Source organism: Patella vulgata, chromosome 8 (genome assembly GCF_932274485.2).
Source record: "Patella vulgata chromosome 8, xgPatVulg1.2, whole genome shotgun sequence".
Classification (NCBI taxonomy): Eukaryota; Metazoa; Mollusca; class Gastropoda; family Patellidae; genus Patella; species Patella vulgata.
The window spans coordinates 45,679,337-45,703,695 of record NC_065886.2 but is presented as its reverse complement, the minus strand read 5'-3'; the positions used below and the strand labels follow the sequence as shown (position 1 = coordinate 45,703,695).

At 32.1% G+C, this 24,359-nt stretch overlaps 2 protein-coding genes across 7 annotated transcripts in view; one reads left to right on the top strand and one right to left on the bottom strand.

Annotated features, from left to right (window-relative positions):
• The first annotated feature begins 766 nt into the window (after positions 1-766).
• On the top strand, positions 767-9,664 carry LOC126830875 (ras-related protein Rab-30). Of its 3 annotated transcripts, none has more exons than XM_050561337.2 (5): positions 767-1,058; positions 2,152-2,253; positions 2,706-2,789; positions 3,134-3,317; positions 3,661-9,664. In XM_050561337.2, exons 2-5 carry the CDS (start codon positions 2,167-2,169, stop codon positions 3,906-3,908), a joined length of 603 nt encoding a protein of 200 aa, XP_050417294.1. In that variant the 5' UTR covers positions 767-1,058; positions 2,152-2,166; the 3' UTR covers positions 3,909-9,664. The 3 variants fall into 3 exon arrangements, with proteins under 3 accessions (XP_050417294.1, XP_050417295.1, XP_050417296.1); XM_050561338.2 differs by having other exon boundaries at positions 767-1,081; XM_050561339.2 differs by having other exon boundaries at positions 789-826.
• A 669-nt stretch (positions 9,665-10,333) lies between these two features.
• LOC126830874 (uncharacterized) overlaps positions 10,334-24,359 on the bottom strand; it is a 32,069-nt gene continuing 18,043 nt past the window's right edge. For 3 of the 4 annotated variants that reach the window (XM_050561334.2, XM_050561333.2, XM_050561335.2), the window contains exons 2-3: positions 18,685-18,802; positions 10,334-14,779 (exon numbers count right to left, since the gene is read on the bottom strand). In XM_050561334.2, the coding sequence (XP_050417291.1) occupies positions 12,375-14,779; positions 18,685-18,733 (2,454 nt within the window). In that variant the 5' untranslated portion in view covers positions 18,734-18,802 and the 3' untranslated portion in view covers positions 10,334-12,374. Of the gene's footprint in view, positions 14,780-18,684; positions 18,803-24,082; positions 24,102-24,359 lie in introns of those variants that run through there. The other variant, XM_050561336.2, reaches the window with a different exon arrangement.

Below are 24,359 nucleotides of genomic sequence, written 5' to 3'. Positions count from 1 at the left end.
TCCGGACGCTTTTGGAATGAACAAAGATAATGATATCAATCCCAGGTCCAGTGACAGTGTGCAAAACACGTTGATAATATCCGCCCGAAAATATATTAAGTCATATTACGATTTTCAGGAATTACCTGCACCAAACTCTGCTCTTTTGAATTATAATAATGACATCAATAAAATTAAATCCAAATACCGATAATTTATTTGTCCTACTATTATTCTTTTGTTTATTTATATTTTAGTTTTTTGTTGTTGTTGTTTATCTAAGGTAAAGGAGACTCATCAATATTCAGGATTGACTGTGGTATATAGTTCGTTGGCAATCTTTTGCTTTTATATTGTTAGTTATACGTGTAGTGGGTCACGGCCGTGCCTAAGTGGGTAAGACGCTGGCTGCTAGCCTGGAGGTCAGGTGTTTGTAATAATAATTATTGATCCCTGCATTGGCGGGGAAAGTTCATCCAGATTTTCCGGCGTGGTTCCCCCTTGTCAGTGATGCAGAACGGAGGATCTGACAAGACAGACCCTGTGTCTAAGTCGTTCGGATTGTACGAAAAACCGAGGTCCTACACATTGGCGTACACGTAAAAGATCCCTTAACAGTTGGAATTCGATATACGAGTAGGCTGTAGTGCCGCTGTCCGGGCAAACATTCCCTCATAGCACACTTAGTAGACCCGATTTTATTTCATTTCTTACATACATGTAGCTAACTGCCCTTATAATGCAAGAGACAAAATAATCGAGACTACGAGACACTCTCGGTAATGACGTCATGTTTTGACTGATTTTCAGCAACATCCGGTACAAGCTGTTTTCTATCACGTCGTTGGTAATTTCGTGTATTTTTACACATAACTTAACAAGTGGCTCAATTAGTAATATGAATTCATTTACAATCTGATGATCTGGGATTATCACTATAAATGAAGCGTTTTTGACTTAATATTTTATTGTTGAACGCGATAGCTTGACTTGGATATTTTTGTTAATAACTGTTAATAACTTAATCCATAGATAGATAGTGTGAGACGTTAGTGAGCGCAAACTTTGGAGTCGAAGAGGCAAGTGCTGCTGTTCAAAAAATGTAATTTTGACAGTGTAAATAATATAATGTGATTTGAATTCTTTTTGCCGATATAAATACAAATTGTTTAACACTTTTTTAAATTGATTTTCTTGTCAAATTAGATATGCCATACATGATACACATGTACCCCAGTAGTTGTTCTTGCACAATGTATGTAGGATAACAAGAAAGACTGATAACAGTGTTTACTTTAATTCTTGTGAATCAGTTGTAGGCCCGAATCATTCTTGAAGTGTGTATGGTGTATCATGCAGCATTTATTTTTTTATAACCTGTTTATGAGCTAAGAATAACACGACTCCAAGAGTATATTTTCTTAATGGTGACAAAAACCAGGACGCAGATCAAACATTTTGTGAGAACAACAATTTAACAGGAACAGGCCTTGACATTTAATATAGTTTGAACTTTGACACATGCCCTATAATGTAAATGTTAAATACTTGACATAAAGTTCTCAGCATGTTGTCCAAAATGTTAATCAAGATAAAGATTATGGTTTCTTTACTAATTCACTAAGCAAACTTACTGAATATCTATATACCGTACATGTTATATTTTATTAAAATTAAAGGAACTAAAATTAACTGTAGAATTAGTTTTGATATATTGTTTTAATACTGATTGACAGGTTTCTCAAATCAAGATAAAAAAAGGTCAGCAAATACCTTTTACTACAGCACATGTTTAAAAACTAAAGCCTTAATGCACTATAAGGCTAATAGTCATTTTCCTTATATACTATAAGGCTAATAATAGTCATTTTCGTTATTATATAGATTTAACAAAAATAAATTAATTCAAAAGTTAAATATATATACCATCTTGATAGAAAATGTTATTATTCATGAGTAGCTGACTAAATGTAATGTTCTGGGGACTTTGACTTTATTAAGGAATATTCAATTTTAATGATGTTTGGTACATGTATACTGTACCCTGGAAGAATTAATTAGAGAAATATGAATTAATTATATTGTTTTCAGAGGTTTACATGGTACAAGCTTACATAGATTTATGAATATGAAAAGTTTGACTTGAAATTGATGATAAATCTTATTTTACAGAAAAGAGGCTAATTGATGGAAGACTATAAATATTTGTTTAAAGTTGTACTTATTGGAAATGCTGGTGTTGGTAAAACATGTTTAGTAAGAAGATTTACAGAGGTAGGTTCTAGTTTGTGAAAATCCCAGTTAATGCCAAAATAAAGTCAAAAGTATGCTTTCATAACAGAGTATTGTAGCTAATTACTTTAATAAAATGATTGTGGCTTTATTTTTTTATTGTGTATTATAAGCCTGCACATTCTTTTTACACCATGAAAGAGTAGGACGTTAAACCCCATATATTCATTTACACCATGAAAGAGGCTGGCCATATTGTCTGTTCGTGTATTAAATACTTAAGCGCAATATACTTAGCCTAATTTAATTTATAGTGCTCTGATTAATTGGAACTATTGTTATTTTAACACAATGTTATTAATTAAAATCCAATTAATTACATACCAGTTTATCTTTTATCTAGATATACTTGACACTTAAACAGTAATCAATTCTTGTAATTCATATACTTATTTATATAAGACAATTAATGAAAATTATTAAATACATTTTAGGGATTATTTCCTCCTGGTCAAGGAGCAACAATTGGTGTTGATTTCATGATTAAAACAGTTGATGTCGATGGAGAAAAAGTAAAGGTATTATATTTTAGTTTTATATATCCGATGATTGCAGTAAACAATGGAGAAATGTGTTTGACGTCCACTCAAGAGAAATGGGTTTAAGCTGCTCTTGACACAAACTATGTCCTTGGTTGAATCAATTACTATGAACATTCATTAATGATAGGTAGAAAAGGCATAATTTTGTCTTATTTAATCCCAAAACTATAAGCCAATAATTTGGATAGTTCACATCTTTTATTCTTGTTCTTTCTTCAAGACAATCCCATTTAAATCCAGGTGTTGATGAGACGTTAATTCAGTCTGTTCTAATTTCATTTCATAAAAGCTATGTTTTGTTATAATATTTTGTATTATAGCTTCAGATATGGGATACAGCAGGTCAAGAAAGATTCCGTTCTATAACCCAAGCCTATTACAGATCAGCAAATGCTTTAATTCTAGTCTATGATGTATGTTGCCAAAATTCCTTTGATAGTCTTCCACAGTGGTTGAATGAAATAGAATTATACGCCGGAAGCAAAGTTCTTACATTTTTAGTTGGTTAGTAGAATATATTGAATCTTTAGGGAACATCGTAAAATATCAACACTTGTGTCCAAATGAAGAACTGGGTGGGTGGGTTGAACAAAACTGTGGATAGAAAAGTACTGTAATGGCACACGGATAGGCAGTTGGGTTGGTGGGTAGAGATCTATCCGTGATTATTTGTTTGAATGCAGTATTGAAATTTTGCAACTGTCCCTTATGATACAAATAAAATTACTACACAATGTTGGTGCCATTTGTAATCAACATAGAAAACATATATTACATTAATGTATGCTTTTAGACCCATTTTCGTCTGTTTTAAGGTTACTTATGTAATATTTTAAAATATTTTTAGGTAACAAGGTAGATAAAATGTCTAAAGAAATTCCAACTCAAATTGGTCAGCAATTTGCTCAGAGATATGATATGGCATTCATAGAAACATCAGCTAAGGAGTGTGAAAATGTTGAAAGACTCTTTATGGATATTGCAAGAGGATTGACAAAAAGAGCCAGGGATCTGAATCTGCAGCCAGAAGAAAATAATGAATTCCCATCGGGAGGTTCGACCCCTATATCTACGTTTAGTTGTTGTAAGATCTGATTGTTACTTTACAATTGTACAACAAGATTATTATCGATAATATATTTATATACAAATATCGCCTAAGATCAAATGGGTTACAGTATGCTTAGAAAATGTTGTAAGTTTTTCATTCCAATGATGACACGCTTTGAATTTAACCAGTCACTGATGACTTACATTCAAGGAGCAAATTAAGAAGGAAATATTATGGAACTATACTATAAATAGTTATAATTACTATGAATTTCAAAATTATCCCCTGAAAGATATCTGAAACCCATGTTTGATCAAATACGATACATGTACATATATAAAGAAAAGATCAAAATATATAATGAACAATTCTGCATTTACACATTGCTTCCAGATTGAAAAAAATACCGGTAATTATCTATTCTGCATGTTTTGGAATATTATATATTTTGTCTACTTTAATTTGGGAAATCATTAAATTTCTTTTCTATGTTCTAAATAGAATCTTCGGATCACAATTTGACTTTTAGAAATTAAAGTAATAACAAATAAACAATTTTTGAAAATGACTTAAAACTATCATATATCTGATTTCTTTTGGTCGTTCATTTCATTAAAGTTTTTCACTGCAACAACACACAACATAACAACTTTAATATCTTGGGACCTCTTTTATTTTTAATCTGAAACATCTATTGGCTATAATATCTGAGATATTAGTCTTAATGGAGAAGTCCCAGATTTCTCAGGTTATCCTTTCATACAGGTATATTTAATTATGCGCACAATTATCATTTCTTAATTTCTCCAATAAAATTATTGAGCTGTTTGGATATAATTGCTGGATTTGCCTAACAGGGTAATGTAACTTATTTAATTAGGGTATTTCAGAGTTCAGTTCTATGTCTTGATAATCATGACAATCACTTTCTGCAACAACTTCTGCATATATATAAATATGGTTATCCAGACACACATATAATGTATTCGGATGAAGGTTTCCAAGAGGCTTTCACTCAAAATTGAAATTTTATAAAGTAAAATACAACTTGGACAAGATTTTAATTTTTTTTTAACAATTCAAGAGGTCCTAACCTTTTAAATTGATTGTTGTGCCTTGGTTTCGCCAGGTACAGAATTTGATGAGTTGACAACGAAGATGTTTGTTTATATATTGAGATAGATAACATGTAGATAAGTAGTATATGAAAGTATCCAACTTGTGTTCGAGATTTGGTATCACATACCACATTTTTTGAGTCCATCAGTAAATTGAGATGTAACACCAAAGAATAATCTCATATATGTAAAGCAAATATTTATTGTATTTTGTTTATGAATTCCAATTTGTGATGAATTATTTTTATTACTGAGATTAAATCTTAAAAAAATATAGAACAAATATCCATAGAATAGATAGAATTATACTAGAATATAGATGTCCATTTTCCATGACCCACGATCACTCGTCATTGTGACGTTGAACATCTGAGAACCCAAACTTTGATTTATATAGTTATACAATAATAGTGTATAATCAAGAGATTCTGGTATTTTTTACACACTGAAATTAGTGAGTGATGGCATTATGCATTTGCTTTATGAACTCAAATATTACTCCAAAAGTGAATGACAAGCAAACAGCATTTGAATCCCAAATTTCCAGAATCAGCATTGTTAACAGTGATGCTGGGTAAAGTAAAGAGAATGACAAATATTATATTATATTTAATAGTCCACTGATTTATGTATGGTATACCAGTTATTTTATATCACATTTAATCAAACTACTACCAGTGGAAAATATATACAGTTTTAAAATTCTTCACTCAATTTATATGTTTATTGGCATTTAACACATATTAGCTAAGGTGCTAATTACTACTATCTATTGCCATGGTTATAATGAAATTTTAAATGTATACAGTTAGATGTATTAAGGCTGGGGCTACATATATCATAATGATTGCATCCTTAGGAATATTAAATGTCTGGAATAAAAAAAACTACGTTACTCCTGGATAATCAAGCCATTTTATAACTGACAGATTAACAAAGGTCTGAATGAATCTATTTTACAATTCATGCCTTGTGACTTACTTATTGACCACTCTCACTTAAGCTAAAGTCTCACTAGTGATTGACAGTTTTCAAATTTTAATGGTTCACGATTGTCTGTAAAAAGTAACATTTTAGTGTTTGAGTCTGTAAAATGAATCTAAGTAAGAGACAAGTATGATAGGATTTGTAAGTTTTACTTATCGTTGAGACCAGTCTGCTTTACAGAGTATAATCTTAGATTATATTTTAATGTTGAGCAGTAGGTATATATGTTTCTTTATTTGATTCATTGATAATCATTACAATGAAAGCTATAATTCCTTCGGATGGGACACAAAATTGAGATCCACATTTGCATGCAGGTAAAAGAACCCTTGATGGCTGGAATTCGAAGAAGACTAGTCTTTGCCCCTCACATTGGATAAGTAAACATAGAAATGATCAGAGTACGGTAATGTGTTGATAAGATGTTAAATTCTACTCGATTCCATTTTAAAAAAGCCCACCGATTTAGAATGCTTTCCTTGTATATCCAGCCTTAATACATAATTTTATTATATTGTTTATTGCATAATAATGATGTCACAACAATAAAATCAAAAGTCAATGTTATTATAATAAGTACAGATCTTTATTTCATTGTTAAAATACATTATATTTGTTTGTAAAATATATACGATGTATATTTATAATTATATGTAAAAATATATTTTCTTTTTTTTTATTATATGATATAGATCTATCTGAATGTAGTGCTCTTTTGTTTCCATGTTGTAAACATGCATGTAGTATTATTTTCTTCTTTTTCATGTTAAATTTTATTTTTGGTCCCAAATTCATAGTGACTTAAATTTATATAATTTTTTATGATAAATGTTTTGATGAGCAATTTCTTTAATTATAAATATAATTAAAAGGCTTTTCTAAATATGCCATTTATAAATATGATTAAAAGGCTTTTCTAAATATGCCATTTATAAATAATAAGGATTTCAAGCTTCAAATACATGTCTATGACAGTCTGTAGACTTAATAAATGATTTTTGAAAAAAAAATGACTTGAAAGTTGACAATGATATGAGACATGTAAATTTTCCTAGCCTACTTTTGTCTGAAAATTTATCACAAGCTGCCCAAGTTTTTATAGATGTTTATAATGATAAGAAATTGTTTGTCATTTCATTAATCAATGTTTACACATATATATGTCTATTTTTGTTGTTGTTTTTTCTTGTTTGCTTTTTTTTTTCTTTCTGGACATCGCTCATCTAGGCAAGTGCAATTTAAATATTACATTTATATGCTCACATCCTACTTTACTTCCATATATAAATATATAATATAAGGTATGTTATATTGTTTCAGTATTATTATTTGTTAAGCCTTTTGAGTTTTTTGTCTTTATATCTTAGAAGCAGAAATATGTATATGTAATTTAGTCAATCCTGAAATGAAACTGGTCAGCAGTTACTTTCATGTCACAGTTATGACAGTGGAAAAAAAACCAAAGTCCCAAAATAGTCTTCCATTAGGTTAATATATAGGTTAAGTGGAATTTAGTAGATTAGATCATTTTATATGTATGTCGATATCTAAGGTCATTCATTAAACATGCATTATGCAAGAGTTAAATCTGCCTATTGCAGGTCTTTCTTTATCCCTTAAAGGTTATATAAGTTATTAATTAGACATTAATTAACTTACCAAACCCATAATCAACTATCGATGCCATCAGATAGTCTAGATTTTCAATAGATTTAAATATGATTTCTGGTTTATATTTAACGTAAAAATGAATAATGAAGACTTTGTTTATTATCGTAACAACGGTAACAATGACAGTGGAGGCTATCCAAGATAACTTGGCTCAGAGTGAAGTAATTTGACTGAAATTTTCAACATATTCCTTTTTCATTATCTATTTTTTAACTGAGAACTGTCAGCTCTTTATCTAGTCTTACATAATGCTCCTTTAAGGTTTTCTCTCAACAAATTCCAAAACACAAATTTTGGTATTATTTTCTAGAACCTTACTCAGTTAAGCTAGAATGCGAGGAAATAGATAATACAAATTATTAAACCCCACAAAAAATAATGAAAAAGATAAAAGATTTTCTGACTGACTGACCCTATTTTGAGGGGTCAAGTAACCGTAAACACAGGTATTTTTTTCCTGGGCCTTATAGGGAATGTGATGGACAGTATTTGTCATAGATACAGCATGAAAGATGAATGAACTGACTGTATTGTAACCCGAAAAATTCATATGTGCAAGATACAGTTTTTTTTGCTAGGTAATGTTTGTTTATATTGAAACAAGCTAATAGCTTTTAAAAAATGAGTCATATGTCTTTTATTGAACTTTAGGGTGGGCAAATTCATAGTGACCACTGAGCTCTTGCTGAAGTATCATCACATTCTGATATCACTAGGAATTATAAATAAACACTGTGTAGCACTCTCTGTCTCTAAGTTATTTTTCAAATTATTTTACATAGATATTGAGATATTGAAATTTGTCAGGACTGCATACCTTAAAAAGTATCAAAATAAGGAGAGATAAATATGTTGTCAGGAGAGGTATATGCTTAAGAATTTTTGTACCTGTTATAGTTAAATAACTAGAGAATCGTCATTGAATGTCATTTCCATATAAACAATTGTGCTAGTCTGATCTGACAGTATTACTTGTGGTATCTATCATGGATGTTTTTTTCTCAACTATTTTTATATATTTACAGCATTTATAAAATATATAAATATCATGTAAGATGTGTTTTACATAAAGGGGGTTTAGAACTGATGAATCATAGAACCTAGTAAATAAGCTCTAAAGAAAAGTCTCTGGGAATATTTGCAGTGTTGCTGTAGTGGCTATCATCACTCTAAAATGTGAGCTACAAGTCCCTACCCAGTGAAGCCAAAATCTTTACAAGGCTCCTGGACATGTACAATAATTTGCAGAGTGATTTGAATTGGGTGTTGATGTCCAGGGGACCATTTCGCAGAGCACACAAAAAAGTCAATAGCATTGTATAGTAAAATAAATAATGTTTGTGTACGTAATTCTTATAGACCCCCATACACTAGAGATCATTTTCATTTATAACAGCTTCATTAGATTTTATATTAAAGAGGACTTTTTGAGAAATACTGCCCATCTATTATTTTATATTTTATTATATGTATATGCAGGACAACAATTCTGATGAATTTAAAGTTGCATTATGTAAGAGCTAAACCTCTCTTTTTTCTGGCTTCAAATGTTGTATAAATTATTTTTTAGACATTTATTCACATAAGTCCATAATCAACTCTCTTGACTATTGGATGGCTAAGATATAAATTGAATTAGAAAATGTCTTCCATATCTTCATAAAAATGGAAAATCAAGAGGTTTACTATAGTAGCAATGGTACTCGACAATCAGGACTTTTTATGCTATTTCTTGTCAAAACTTCAAACATTCATAACTTTGCTCAGAATAAATTAATTTGAGTAAAATTTCAATATATTCCTTATCTATACTTGAACTTTCATAGCAAGAACAGCTAACTTTTTTTTATCTAAATATTACATAATGCATCTTTAATAATATTTTGGCTCCTAATTTATACCTTTTTTGCCCCTCACACTTTTTTTTTAAAATTTTCTTTATACATAAATTTGTGCATGCTTTGTTTTTTGTTATATTATGAAATATGTAAAGTGAGAATATTAAATATAATGTTATAGCTTTATGTAATATGAGTGTATGTTTTTTCTATAAAGATGATATTAATCAAGGAACAGTCATTTGAAAGAATAAGCTCCCTGGCATTCCTGAACATTTCAACTAAAATATTCATATATAGAAACAATGGAGAGAGATAGGCCTGGTTCTCTCTTGTCAAGAGTGGGGCTAACACGGAAACTGTGCATAGTCTTCCGTATGATACGAGAAATCCTTGTACACCCAAAAGCATGTAAAAAAATGTGTGGAATTTAATGAAGAGTTGGTAAAAATATCTCTATCTCTCATTGCATATGTAACCAACTATCCATTGACATAACAAATGACCACAGTATTGTGTTGACTTACAGAGACATATCCATAGAACACTTGGCCAGTGAACATGCTCTGGTGACAAAAGCTGAGACTCATTCTGTGGAATAATAAATAAATTAGATAGAAAATCTGTACATTAGGAACTGTCACATTATGGAAATGATGACAATATTTTATTGTACATGTCTGACAAAAAAAAATTGTCTATGAGACTTCAAAAGAGGGAGAATCCTGTGGTTTTGTCAATAAAGGAGCCAAGAGAAGAATGGTCCCATGAATTAGTAGATCATATATATATATATAACCTGGACTGAGAAGTATATTACAGATATATTTTATCTATGACACACTATGACAGATACAACAAATAAACAACCATTTTATTATACAAATTGAAAGAACTTATCTTATATACATATAAATTCTGAAAATAAAATGTGACTTCACATAAATAATGATTAACTTTCTTGGGATTAGATCAGGCTACCATTGATCATACATTGAGGACCACATTACATAGTCCTTACAAATTTCCTTCTTTTGAACATTTCTATTAATCTCCTCTACTGCCATCAAAATGTTGTTTTTTATATAATCACCAAAAATGGTACTTTGTATACTTAGGGGGAAAAGAGTGAAACTTTGCCAAAAGAGGATATCGTTAATCATAATCCATGTGAAATAAGTCAAATTATACACACACATACTTTATTATTAGTCTGTTATTTTCAAATGTTTGCCATTATGTGGTGTATTTGATAATAGTGATAGTAGTCTATCACAAAGCATAAAATATAATTTTACTCTAATCTTTGGTGAATGTCTAAGGTCCACAATTATAATTCCCACAGGAAGCTTTTATTCCATAATCTTTGGATTTCTAATGTAAATGTATGTACAAGTGTAGATAATTCATTTGGCAAGATAAGGTATATATATATATATAATATGTATATAAAGTTGGAGTATAAGATGATATGAGTATTAAAATATCTTTAAATAACATTATACAAAACACTGAGTAGCATGTTTTACCCAAATCCACCATAGCTATCACTACTGATCTAAATGAATTCTCAACAAATGTTTTTATTTAACTATTCCTGATTCCTGAGTTTTGGGACCGAAAAAAAAATAAATGTCCCAAAACACTACCTCTATACAATTCCCAACCTAATAAAGCTACATGTATGTCTATTAAAGTCACATAGCCTTCTTTTCTTATAGAAAATATCTAACTTATTTTAACTTTCCTAGATATATTTTACCCTTGTAGATTATTTAGTGATTAGCATGCAAGTAGACCACAACACCAGATGATTATCCAGTCCTAGAATGGGGAAATAACCTTTCCTACTGTCTGGGTTAACCCTCTACTAACATGATGTCCAAGGAAAAATTCAGAATATGCCGGAAATGAGCAGAATTTATTGAGGTATACATATTGGTATCAATAATAAGCCTAATTAGAAGCTAAGATGGATTTGGGTAGAATTACATGATAATCACAATAACAACACCAAAGTGTCCAAGGTACATTGATTTTAACTATTTAATATATACATAATTTTCTTTTTTTAATAAATGATAAACTGTAGATCACCTTATAAAAACCTCATTTCAACTGTCACTGACTATCAATTAGGCATAAACAGTCCATTCATTGCCATAAAACATACAAGCAATAGGCACAGTTCCATTCATTGTCATAAAACATACAAGCAATAGGCACATTCTATATCACTAAGCATGATACATACATGTAGTTTATGTCAAGACACTCGTTCTATGTCACTTCTTTTTTTCTCTTTTTTTTTATGAGGTCAATTGCAAAACAGCCAATAAACAAACAAAACCACACCATAATTTATTGTATTAATATTGCCTTCATTTTCACCCATTAGCACTTAAAGCGCCTCAAACCACCCTAACTGGGGCTCTTTAGGCCCGCCCGTCACATGAACAGCTGTGGTGCCCAAGAACTAGCAAATGGTTCTATAATATGGAACGCTGTTCACACATCTCGGTGGTTTGAGGGGTCTAAGGAACAACAGTTTTGGATTGTGTCCTGGTATTAATATATCACTTTTGTTTACTTTTCTTCAAAGAACTTGGGTTCATATACCAAATGTGACCGGGTTAATAATGAATTATCCTCAACAGACACAATCAGTTTAGTACATATTCTTGTTTTGTGGGGAAAAGTTTCATTGCCATTCCTTCATATATCACCCAAACTAACGGTCAGAGAATGACCATTATTCAGACGCTTCATAAAACTACTGAAGAATAAAAAAAACACTATGCAGAGAAAAATGTTTTTTGTAGAATGCAGCAGACACAATCTGCTGGAATATTCTATGACATAATTGTCGTGAATACAGTATATGAAACTTTAATGTTTAATTATCACTTAAACCTGTTTGAGCTTGTGAAATATCCAGTGTAGAAGTTGACCCTTGATCATCATCATCAACAAAAATAGGATTTAGAGCCCCTATACTTGTAAAATGGCCGTCTGGTACTAAATTTTCTGTTGATGGATCTCCAAGTGTATCTGATTGCGAGAAATTGGAAGAGGCAGACGGAGCATGCTTTTTCTTCTTTGATGTACCATTTGGAGTGACGTAACCTGTCACCCCAACAACAATGCCATCGCTTAAAGGCTGCATTCTGACATGAACATCATTCAAATTTATATGGTTGCCATTGTTTACTTGGTGTCCATTTTCTTTATTCACTGGTTGACTATATCTTTCTGGATATGAATGTGTATTGGTGGTGTTTTCATTAGTGTATGTCGTTTTAGGTCTGGGTATTCTAGTCAGAGTAAAGTCTTCCAGTTTTAAATTGACATGTGGCATATCTAGCAAATCAAACGACTGTGCATATTTTCTCCGATAACATTCTTTTATGCAGACAGTTATTCCGATCACAAGTAATACTCCACAAATACAGCATGCGACAATAATAACGATAATATCAATTTTATCAATACCATGTCCTGGTAAATCTAGACTATTTATGTCCGAATCTTGTAATGCCACTTCCAACACTGACTGAGCTGTAAATGTAACAACTTTATTTTCTATAAATGTAGGGACAACAAGATTTTCGCTTGCCACGACTGTCTTGAGAGAACGGTCCATTTCTGGACACGAAACATTTTTGAAAGTTACATAGATTTTAATAGATCCACATGATATATCGTGAGGTTTGATTCGATCATTTGATATGTCCAGTTTTTCAACCAGTGTTTCTCTTAATCCTTCAATAAATTCAGCTAAATACAAAGTGTTATTAGTTACAAGCTGACAATCTCCAGCAAATGTGAACAAGAATCGACAATCTTTGAAAACATTTTTCATGTCTGCTTCTGTTGTTTTTGTCATCACCGGTGTTATAATTTCACTGGAGATGGTAGATTGCATCTGTGTTGAAGATATGAAGTTGAAAGATTCTGTAGAGTGGTGGTGGTCTATTGTAGTGTGTTCTTCTCTTGTAGTGGGCTGAACAATTCGAGAAAATGATGAGCTCAAATTCAGAGTTATCCCCCTTGATGTGCTTTGAAGGGAACTGACTTCAATGGAAGACTGACTAAGATAAGCTTTAGAAGGCAAGATTTTCACAGTTGATGTTTCTGGAAGCTGCGAACTACTACTACTACTAATTAATTCCTGAGTAGTTGTTGGCATTTTGGTTGTTAATTGTGAGCTAACTGTTGATTGTCGTTTGGCATAAACACTTGGTAAAACAGGAGTATGCCACATTATTGTTGAGGTTGCGTCTGAAGGATTTGGATAATATAAAGAAGACGTAGAGTCAATAGTCGCAACTGTGGGTGAACTTTTGTAATAATTTGATAATGGAGTTATCGTTGGAGAGGAATGTAGTGAAGAATATATGAATTTAGTTTCGTATCTGGAAGACATTGGCGATACAGGGTGTCTATTGGATGATATTCCACGAAAAGTGTCAGCGCTATCCACATCATAAAATATTTCAAAACTATTAGAGAATTCGGAAAACATTGGCTGAGTGTAGGCTACAGTCGGATATAAATCCTCGTGCCATTCACTCGGTTCTATGTCAACTGAACTAAATGAATTACTTACATGTGAAAATGTCGGTTTGACATCAGTGTGTGTAAAAACATGAGAATTATCCAAGACATAATCCCTGCTAGATTGTGTTGTACGTGTTAAAATATGTTGAACGTCGCTAGATGATAAAATACTATTTACTTTTGGTGTAGCATTTATTCTCATTGTATCACTATACCCTGTACTCGCATCTTCGATCAACACAGACCGATCGTCTGCTGATTTTGAAGGCTTAAATTGATCAATTGTTAAACTAGACTGCAACATATAATCTTGTATTGTTTCGTACCGAGAGTGACTATAATCCGTTCGCGGGTTTTCTAAAATTCCGCTACGTGTTTCGAGTGTTGCACTATTCTTCGACTGTTTATACAAATGATTTGCACTGACTGTTGACTGCGGATACCCATCACTTCTGATAAAGCTTTCAGCTGACTTTTTGTCCTCAGTTATCTCTTTGTAAGCAGACGACATTGTTGGCATCACCAAAGGGAGATAATCCATGGAGCTCTGTCTTCCGGCCATGAAATTGTATGAAGTGGTTGTCAAGGAGGAAGCTAATCTATGAACTAATGTAGGATTAGGACTGCTTCTTTGCTCCGGTGTGTTAAGCTGAGCACTACTGAAGAACAGAGGCTGTCGTTCAACATTGTTAGGGGATATAGAACTGTCTGTAGCAACACTACTTTCACCATTACAGTTACCTGAAAAAAAAGATGAAAAAAAATCTATTATATAAAAATGCAGAAGCAATCATCATATACATCAATAAATGTCAAAATGCTGCAATCATTCAGACAAGATATTGATTATTTAAAATGTCAACTATGCAATAAAACTACAACATCCTGTTATTTCCTCATCACTTAATTTGTGATTTCATAAAAAACATAAGCAACTGGCAACATCCATTTTATCCTTCTCTTTTATCATTTGTTAACACATTCAAAGAGTTGTAGTGGATATTATGTACAGTGGGGTGGTTGGGGGGGGGGGCAGATATAGAGGAAGCAAATCATCAAGGCAGTTACCAAGTTGGATCACATCATGACACTTCTACCAAAGAGCGCTTGTAGACAGATTTTATTTAAGACACATTGAAAGTTCTAGTGTATTTTATGGTACAGAAAAACAGTATTAAAAACAATGGTTTTCAGGCATTTAGTAATTGGATAGTTCAATTAACTATAACTTGTACTTATTGAAGAAAAAATTACTAATTTGTTGGCCGACGGTTTTAAGCAAATGCAATACTCTTAGAAATGTCGCCCAAATAAATTAGCATATATTCTTCCACTGGTATAGCATATATATAGTATTTAAAACCCTAGTCTGTAGTTTTTGAAGGTTCAGTTGAAGAGGAGAGAATAACATCTCTATAGACAAAGCCTAATAACAATCACTGTAAATATGGTAAATCTAATTTCCGCTCTCAATCGTTTTGGTTTAAAATACTGCCTAGAGGCATTAAACACTTTACTCAGCAAACTTTCACATTGATTTCAAGTCAAAAACACAACAAATTCTATTATCACATGTACAATGTCTTGAATTGTAAATAAGCTAGGTGAATAAAACTGTTGGCAAAAAGAAGGGGAGGAAATTATCTTATTCTCCGTAAGAAATTAATTAAAGGAAAGGGAGGAAATGGGATGACTGACATTTTTATGACAAGATATAAAATTTTCCCAGTCAAAATCATTTAAGACCATCTAAATCTATGTCGATTACAGCTCTTTAATAATATACAAGTCTCGGATATCTAACATAAGTAATAGCACCCTTGATACCATTTAGACTGTTGACGTATTTACTAAATTTGTCTAGGTTATGTTTGTGTGTAATAAACTTGTCTGGGTTAATCGTCAACAAATTGATTTCTTAAAGGAGTTGTCTCAGACATATTCCAGAAAAACAAGCCAACTGTGAGGCTGATGTCCCCCGCCGAAATCCCAAAATAAATAGATGACACATATTAATTAATCGCACATTTATTTGTTTCAAAAGCATCGAGCAATCAAACTATACACTAAGTTTAATCACTCTCTATTAGATAGAATCAAGATTAACTTGTCCCAAAGCATCGACCAATGAAATTGATTAGCTCTGCTTAGCTTTAGCTCGAAATGTTAATCATTGAACTCAGTCAAGACATTCACCTAATGAACACCTACATCAAGTTAAGTTTAAACATTCTACCTCAATTAAAAGGGTGTTTTCCGGTATTTAGTGTGTTTTCCGGTATTTAGTGTTTTTCGGTATTCAGTATAACATGGTGTTTTCCGGTATATAGTATAACCCTCCAATGTCTTGACCAATCAAATTGCTTATCGCTTCTTAGCCTAAGCAGAAAATTAGAAGGAGATGGACGGATGGGCGGACAGACAGACAGACAGACAGACGAACCCATTATAATAGTCCCCTGCTTTCTTCGAAAGGCGGGGGACAATAAAACTAATTAATTCTATGTGCAAGATCTAATCAACAGAAACTCCTGTGCATCGATCCAAAGCATTGAAAATCTTTCAGAGAAATACAAATGGTCAGTTCCATTGGTAACACATTTCCAAACTAACAACACCAGTAAATGGTGTTCAGATAACCAGATTGATAGGCATGACATTTTACATATCAGTTATTTATCTAAGTTACAAAATCCTGTCTAGATATTTTTGTGATAATTTCCAAATTGCTCAATAGGCTATTTCATCCTACTGGGTGTCCGAAATACATAATTAACCTACTTTTCGGAAGAAAATGGGGTTTGACCTCCAACTATTCTGCACCAACTGGGCTAATGATGACGGGCATACGACATACAGTATGCTATGAGGGAAATGTTGCTTGGACATCAGCACTACAGACTGTCTACAGCCTACTCTTACTTAGAATTCCAACTGTCAAGTGTTCTTTTACGTGCACACCAATGTGTGTACACGGGATTTATCTTTTTGTACTATCCGAACAACTAGACACTGTTTCTAGTCATGCACTGAGGAACTTTATCGGCCAACACCTGGAGCGAACCCAAATCTCCTGGTTAGCGAGCCTGTGTTTTATTCTCTGATCTGTGAATTGATAATATTAACCTTGGTGTTCTAATCCATAAACTTTAATCCACAGTTTCTAAATATGGAACATATCACCAAAGGTCATTCTGTTCAAATTTCGGGTCATGGAAAGAAGGAGAATAATTCTAATGCGTTTATTGATTTCATTGCTATGGTAAATGAAGGTTGAATTCTACTTGATAAACATAATTGATTACATGATGCATGGATTGGTGATTAATTTGAAAATTGATTAATTTTGGGGAAAACAAATTATTCTAAGAATAGATTGTCATTAAGTGAATGTGAAATTTTAAAGGAATATGGAACACAGCAGCTAATAACAACTTCCCCCTTTTGCCTTAATTCTATCTATCTAGTGAAGGGAGTAGAGGCTCCTACATAATCCTTTAAATTTCTTCTTCTCCTTTGAAAGCTGTTTAGATTTCACAAGGGTGTATCTTTAAAGATAAAACCCCACGAAATTATTTATTGGGTAGTTATTTCCAATGAAATTATGGCAATTTTGGTATATGGAAAGTTGAGACACCCAATCTTACAAGAAAAATACTAGATTCGCTGAAAAACACCCATGTGGCACGCACAAGACAAAAATGTGAGGGTGTCCTCGAGTGGCGTAAGGAGCGCTTCCTATGAGCTGATCTAACGGCAAACGGTTGTGAGAACATTGAGAGAATTAAACGTCCAGTAAACGGCGGAAAAAGAATGTGACAGAGGATTATCCAGGAATTTAGTTAGGTTTCGATATTCACGGTAAATGGACAGAGATTAATGACAAATACAAGCTAAAAATGAATTTCTCCCTCAATCAAGTCACATGATAAACAAAGCTGATAAGAATGGATTCTCATGGCATGGGCTAGTTTTTTCCTATTGAGCGGGATTTGAAGCAAACTTTTGATAGATAAACTACTTTGAATATGTTTTTAGTCCGTCTATATCATAAAATCACACACTTTATATACAGGAAGGCATCTTTAAACCAAATGTTTATAATCATAAAATGACATTTTGGTATTTTAAGACTGGAAATAAAATGTATATGAATACCGGTACCTTAATATTTACATGTAGCAATTTGTGCTCTACTGTCCCTGCTCTCCATACAATATACTAACTAATATGGATTGGTATCACGTCATTCAATATTTAATTATCTATATGACATTGCCTTTTTTTTAAATTGGGTTATGCCGTTACGATTTGGAAACCAATACAGTTGCCTTCTGAAGCCAATAGACCATCCTAATTCTAATCAGAAATTCTACCCCCTTTATTTATATTCCTAGGGGCATCTTACAATTGAATCTATTGATTGTCCATATAAAAAATAGCACCACATAAATTCTGAAAACTTCATCCTTTTGAATTAAAGGAATTTCATTAACTTATTTCAAGTTACTGTCACAGTCATAAAGTCGGAGAAACTTGTCCTCTTCGAAGGTCACTGAATAATCAATAGTTTCTCTCTTCAATTCAGTGGCCATGGAGTTTTTAAGCCAGTGAAAGAAGACATTCCATTAAGAAATCCAACTAACCTATAATAAACAACCATATTATTGCAAAAATGCAATTTCTAGAAACCATTTTGTTGGAAATGAATGGCTGACTTTCCGTGACGTCTGCTCCTGGTTATGTCAAATTCTCATCAATAGTCTGAAAAACAGCAAGAGAAAAATAGTAAATAACACATTAGAATTGCGACAGAATTTCTTAATTTTAAAAGAATTTTTTTAAGACCCTGTTTCAGAGGTTCATTAATTTTCAAAGATTTCAATAAATGGGACCATTCCTGAGTATTTTTTCAATTTGGTGCTAGGAGCACATGATTAATCTAAATGATTATAAGTTGCTCTTCATAACTCTGAGTTTATCCGATAAACATGAAGGAACCAATTAAGACAAAGATCTAAATATTTTGGCCATTTTTTACAATTCAGATTCGATATTATCAATAGTTTGAATAAAAATGGATTTTTGATATTAAGATTTTGTAGGGCTCAAAAGACGTCATCCAGAATACATATAACCATTGCTTCGAAAACATATCCAACCTACAATTACCAAATACATTACATCTTTTAAAATACTTCCAAGGAAACAATTTTAACAATCTTCAAATCTTAATGTTGCCAACATCATGAATGGTCAAATGTTGGAATCAGAGTCTATAATTAGATTTTTCCCAGTCATTACAAATATCAAACTTTCACATAAAGGAATTGTAGAGGACTGAGCAGTATCAGGGATTTCATACAGAATAAGCATATACTGATTTGTGCATGACACCCACAATTACTATAATAATATTGATAGTATTTTAACTAAATTCAAAATATGACCCAATCCTGGAATATTTCATGCGTAGTAATAGATTTAACATTTTATGAGACACCTAAATCTTTCTTGTCAGTTTAATAATTTGAACTTTTAATAGTTTTTTTTTTGCCATCTTTAAAGTCCAAATATAGAATACCACATAGAAGCTTGAATACCTCTGAGAATAGATCAATTTTTTAGTCTATCATCACATCACTAACCAGAGGCAAACTCAGCTGGTGAGCCTGTGTGCTATCAAATAGAATTCTTAATTGAACTACCAACCTATATGACATTGAACATATAAGGGCTGACGATTCTTATAAATAGAGTGACTGACATTCATGTTAGAGAAGACGAAAATTGAAAAAATCCTCTGAGATATTTTCTTGACATATCAGTCTATTGTTAAAAATGAAATGAGTTGAAATGGGCTTTATTGTTTTAATAATTTGGCACCAACAGGGGTAATGAAGACAGGCCTTTACCATGTAGTTTGCTATCAGGGAAATTTTGCCCAGGCTATGAATTCCAAGTACCAACAATTCTTTTCCGTGCACGCTAACAAGTACATTGGTAGAATTTGATTTTTCAAATGGCTGGAAGCTCTTATCTAGTCAAGCCTCCGGAACCCTAGTTTAGCTAACTACAGTATGCTGACAGCCCCCCTCCCTCCAAAAGGATGAGTTCTATTCTGAAGAGGGTGGAGGAGGACAATAACTCAGCCAATAATCATGTCAGGAATGTCCAATAAATAGCAAGTATGTGTTCATTTGTTTACGAATTGTCCCCAGAACCCTGTTATACTATGTTGGTTTTTCTTCTGAACAAAGGAGACCAATTACTTGGCCAATGATCATGTCACGCAAATTCTTAACCATTTTATGTGGAAAATAATAAAAAGATCAACCTCTGCTTTACGGAAGATTTTGCACATCATGGGCTTCTAATATCTTAGTAAATTATATAAAAAAAAATTGAAAAGATTTGACAAAAGATTAACTTTTTTAAAATAAATTTTCCAAAAGTTGCATTAAAACTTGCCTGTAAAAGGATTAGATATGTTAATTAAGGTCCATCACATTTTTAAGTGGTTATATAAATATATCTGAATTCAACTTATAGCAGAAAAACAATAGTTCATCTAAATAACGTTTCTCTTTTTGTTAAAAAAAAAAACATTAAAAAAAGCCAACTTGTAAATAGATCCAATTGACACAGCATCATCTTCAGTATACATAAAACATGGCTGACTAAAAGTCAAACAACGAGACAGTTTTTGACAAGAGGTAAATAAAACATCACTTTTTTCACCAAACCAATAAGAGAAAATAATAGCTATTACAGATTAAACTAAATAAAGTATCAGTAACATACTATTGTTTTAATGTCACCAATCAAAGATATCTAAGTTATGAAATTTCTTTTATTAGGGATTGAGATTAAACACTGCTTATAAGAATCCATGTCGGGGGGGGGGGGGTATTGTGTAAAAATAGTCTCTGGATCTCTAAAAGTTGCATTGAGCAATTTCAAGAAAAATCATTGAACACAATTATTCTTATTCGACTGGGTACCAAGTATCGTTACTGGCCTTTTATGAGTATGCTGCTGGCAGGCGTTTTCTTTTATGAATTATAAAACCAGCGCACAAAAACTCATATATCACTGAATGAATGAAATGGAATTGAACATCCTACTTTACTGGAACCAACTGGGCAAACAAAGACAGGCAGGAAGCATAACATGGCAGATACAATAGTTATTTTGTTGCTTGTAAATTGTTAAATTAAAGTACTCATAAAGTTTGTTGAAACAACTCCCAACTAATCAATGTCATCCAAGACAAATACTACTCTTTCATTATATAACAACAAATGTGTTAGGTTTAAAAACAGCCAATGTTTACATATTTGTGTTTCACCATCAAAGAAAAGCTCTTAGTACAACAATTGACAATATCGATACAAGGTCAACTAATCAAAGAATTCAATACAAAAGTCTTTGACACCTTAATGCGCTACTCTTAACACCGTCTACTTTTCAGAAGTTTCAATTCTGGTCATAGCATTCCTCCTAGTCCACAAAAAACGAAAGTATTAACATTTAGATTTACCCCTAATCCTATTCGCTGGATTGTCAGCATTTTATAGGATTTTCTTGTTGTGTTTTTTCGTTAAGAGAATCAATACAAGATAAAACAACATAACAGTTTCTGTAGAAATTCTTTCAATTATTCAAGGTATGCTTGGTATTTGTTATTTGTGAGAAAAAACTCAGGTGATTGTACGTAAAAAGGTAAGATTTTAAGAAACCAACTGGTAACTTTATTCAAAGCAGCAGTCTCAATTATGGTAAAGCAATTGATCGATAGATGAATAATTTTCAATTTCCATAAATTCTTTCAATTACCCAGAGCATATATGGCGGTACTTGTAAGTAAAAATTAACTTATTTCTATGATAAAGCTGCAGATGGCTACATAAATAATTTTTGAGTTGATCATTCAATTATACGATTTGATCAGATTAGATCTTTGGAAAATTTCCGATCACGCTGTTAATAAACCCAATATATCGTGAAATTCGTTAAAGATGAATGGCCGAGTAGAATCATCTGAATACATTTTATATTATTTCTAATCCATGGGGAGAACTCTGCCTTATTTCTATAAAGTTGACTTAAAGATACATTATGAGACATTTAAAGAAAGTACTGACAGTTCTTACTATAATAGTTCAGAAATAGTTAATGAAAAATGAATATATTGAAAATTTCAGTCAAATTACTTTATTCTGAGTGAAGTTTTGACAATTGTCTCCAAGAATTACCGATAACTTGCAGACGGAAACTCTGCCCCCAGTTCATATTCTCGATTGTCAAGTACGATTACCATAATTATAAATGAAGTTTCAATTGTCAGGTATTTTATGCATTACTGGAAAATTTGGACTTGACTGACCATATTAGTGTTTAACACAGATATGGCAGGCATTGTCTAATCCACTCAATATCTTAGCTATCCGATGGTCTAGAGAATTGATTATTTATCATGTGAATAAATGTCTAAATAATAATTTATATAACATTTGAAGCCAGAAAAATTCCCCGGCAATCGACAAATTTAACTCTCACAGGTAACTGTTAAGTAGTGTTAAGAGATTTTGTATGTACAGCTTTGCAATATTTATGTACCTGTTGCCAAATTCTAAAAAGAAACGATAATTGTACGTCTGTGTTACAAATCTACTTCCAGACATCAGAATGAACAAAAGAACACTATTAATACAATGTTAATCTGTAAACAAAGAAAGATTCTCGTTTTTTTTGTTGGTACATTAATAGAGTTAATACCATGTTGATTTGTAAACAAATGAAGATTTTTTTTCTTTTTTGGTACATTAATAGAGTTTGTGGGTACTAACATCAAGTGGAGATAAAGTAGACATAAGCCGTATTAGCTAATACACTATACAGTTTGTGGTTACTTGCTTGGTATTTAGATAAACGGTTCAACTTTGATGTCTTAAGTACACTGGACCGCCAGAATAGGCAAACATCAAAGACCTGGGGGTCAACCATGTTTGTATTTTTAGACAGTTTAGTAAAATTTTAAAATTCAACATTCTTTACACTTTTGTTTTATTGGGAAATTTTGAGGGGTTTTATTATTATTGGTACAATTTTCAAAAATTTCACATCTAAAACAATGGCCATTGTCAACCTTTGGTTTAATATTAAATTTTAAGACATTAAATAGAATACTAGGCCTACTGCTGAGAGATGTACAATTTCATAATGAAAATACTGAATTTTTTATGGATAGTGCAATGAAATGGAGAGAGAGAGAAATGGGGTTTAATGTCCACTCGACACAAACTAGGTCATTTTGGGACTAACATATTGTTTAATTTTATTTCAATAATTCGCTTGCGCATAGGGGTCTTTAGCAGTGGGAGGAAACTGGAGGACTCGGAGAAAACCCACGAGGTTGGACAGGCGACCCTACTCCTTGTCACGTACAACCGGGGATTCGAAACCACGCCAGTTGACTCAATGACAGGTCTTATGATATAGTGTGCACATGCTAACCATTCGGCCATCCACCCCCCCCCCCACTGACAAAGGACATTTTCCGTAAATGTGCATCATAATATACAGTAACATGTTTTTTTTTGTACCAACCAACCAAAAAACAAGGCACAAAACACATATTCTTGTCAGTCCTGCAGGTGTCGCCCGCATCAAGTCCATGATGGGATTCGAACCCACCATCTTCAGGTTGTCTGTTCACGACTCTTATTTTCATCAATAATAGGAGATTTAAATACCATTATATATCTATAGTAATAATACTAAAAAGAAAAATTATTTTACAAGAAGTTCTGTGATATATCATGTCTTAATATTCCATTGAAAACAAATATCATAATAAAAGGCCTTTTTTTCTCTATGTAAAAATAATTTTTACTTACCATCAAACTTTTAAATCCATAGCTTATGAAACCAGTAATGCTATAGTGTTTTTTAAATTAATCTAACAATTCAAATAATTGGTATTGATCTGCTTGACAAAAGTTAGAAAAAAAACCCAGAAACAATAAACAATATTTTTACCTTTAAATGATAAAAATTCAATTACATCATCTAGTGTTTGTAGACTTTTTTTAAAAGCTCTTCTAATGTTTTTTAAGTCACCAAATAAACATATTTTACATCCATTTAATAGCCGTAAACAAAATTGTTAAATTAAGAAGCGCGAGAAAGCCTTTTTTCCTCTATGAGATTTTTCATGTTGCCATACAAATCCTAAACTTGTCGTATTGACACTGCGTGACAGTAGTCCAATGTTCACTAACACATCACACATGTTCCGGTAAATAATCGAGCTGAT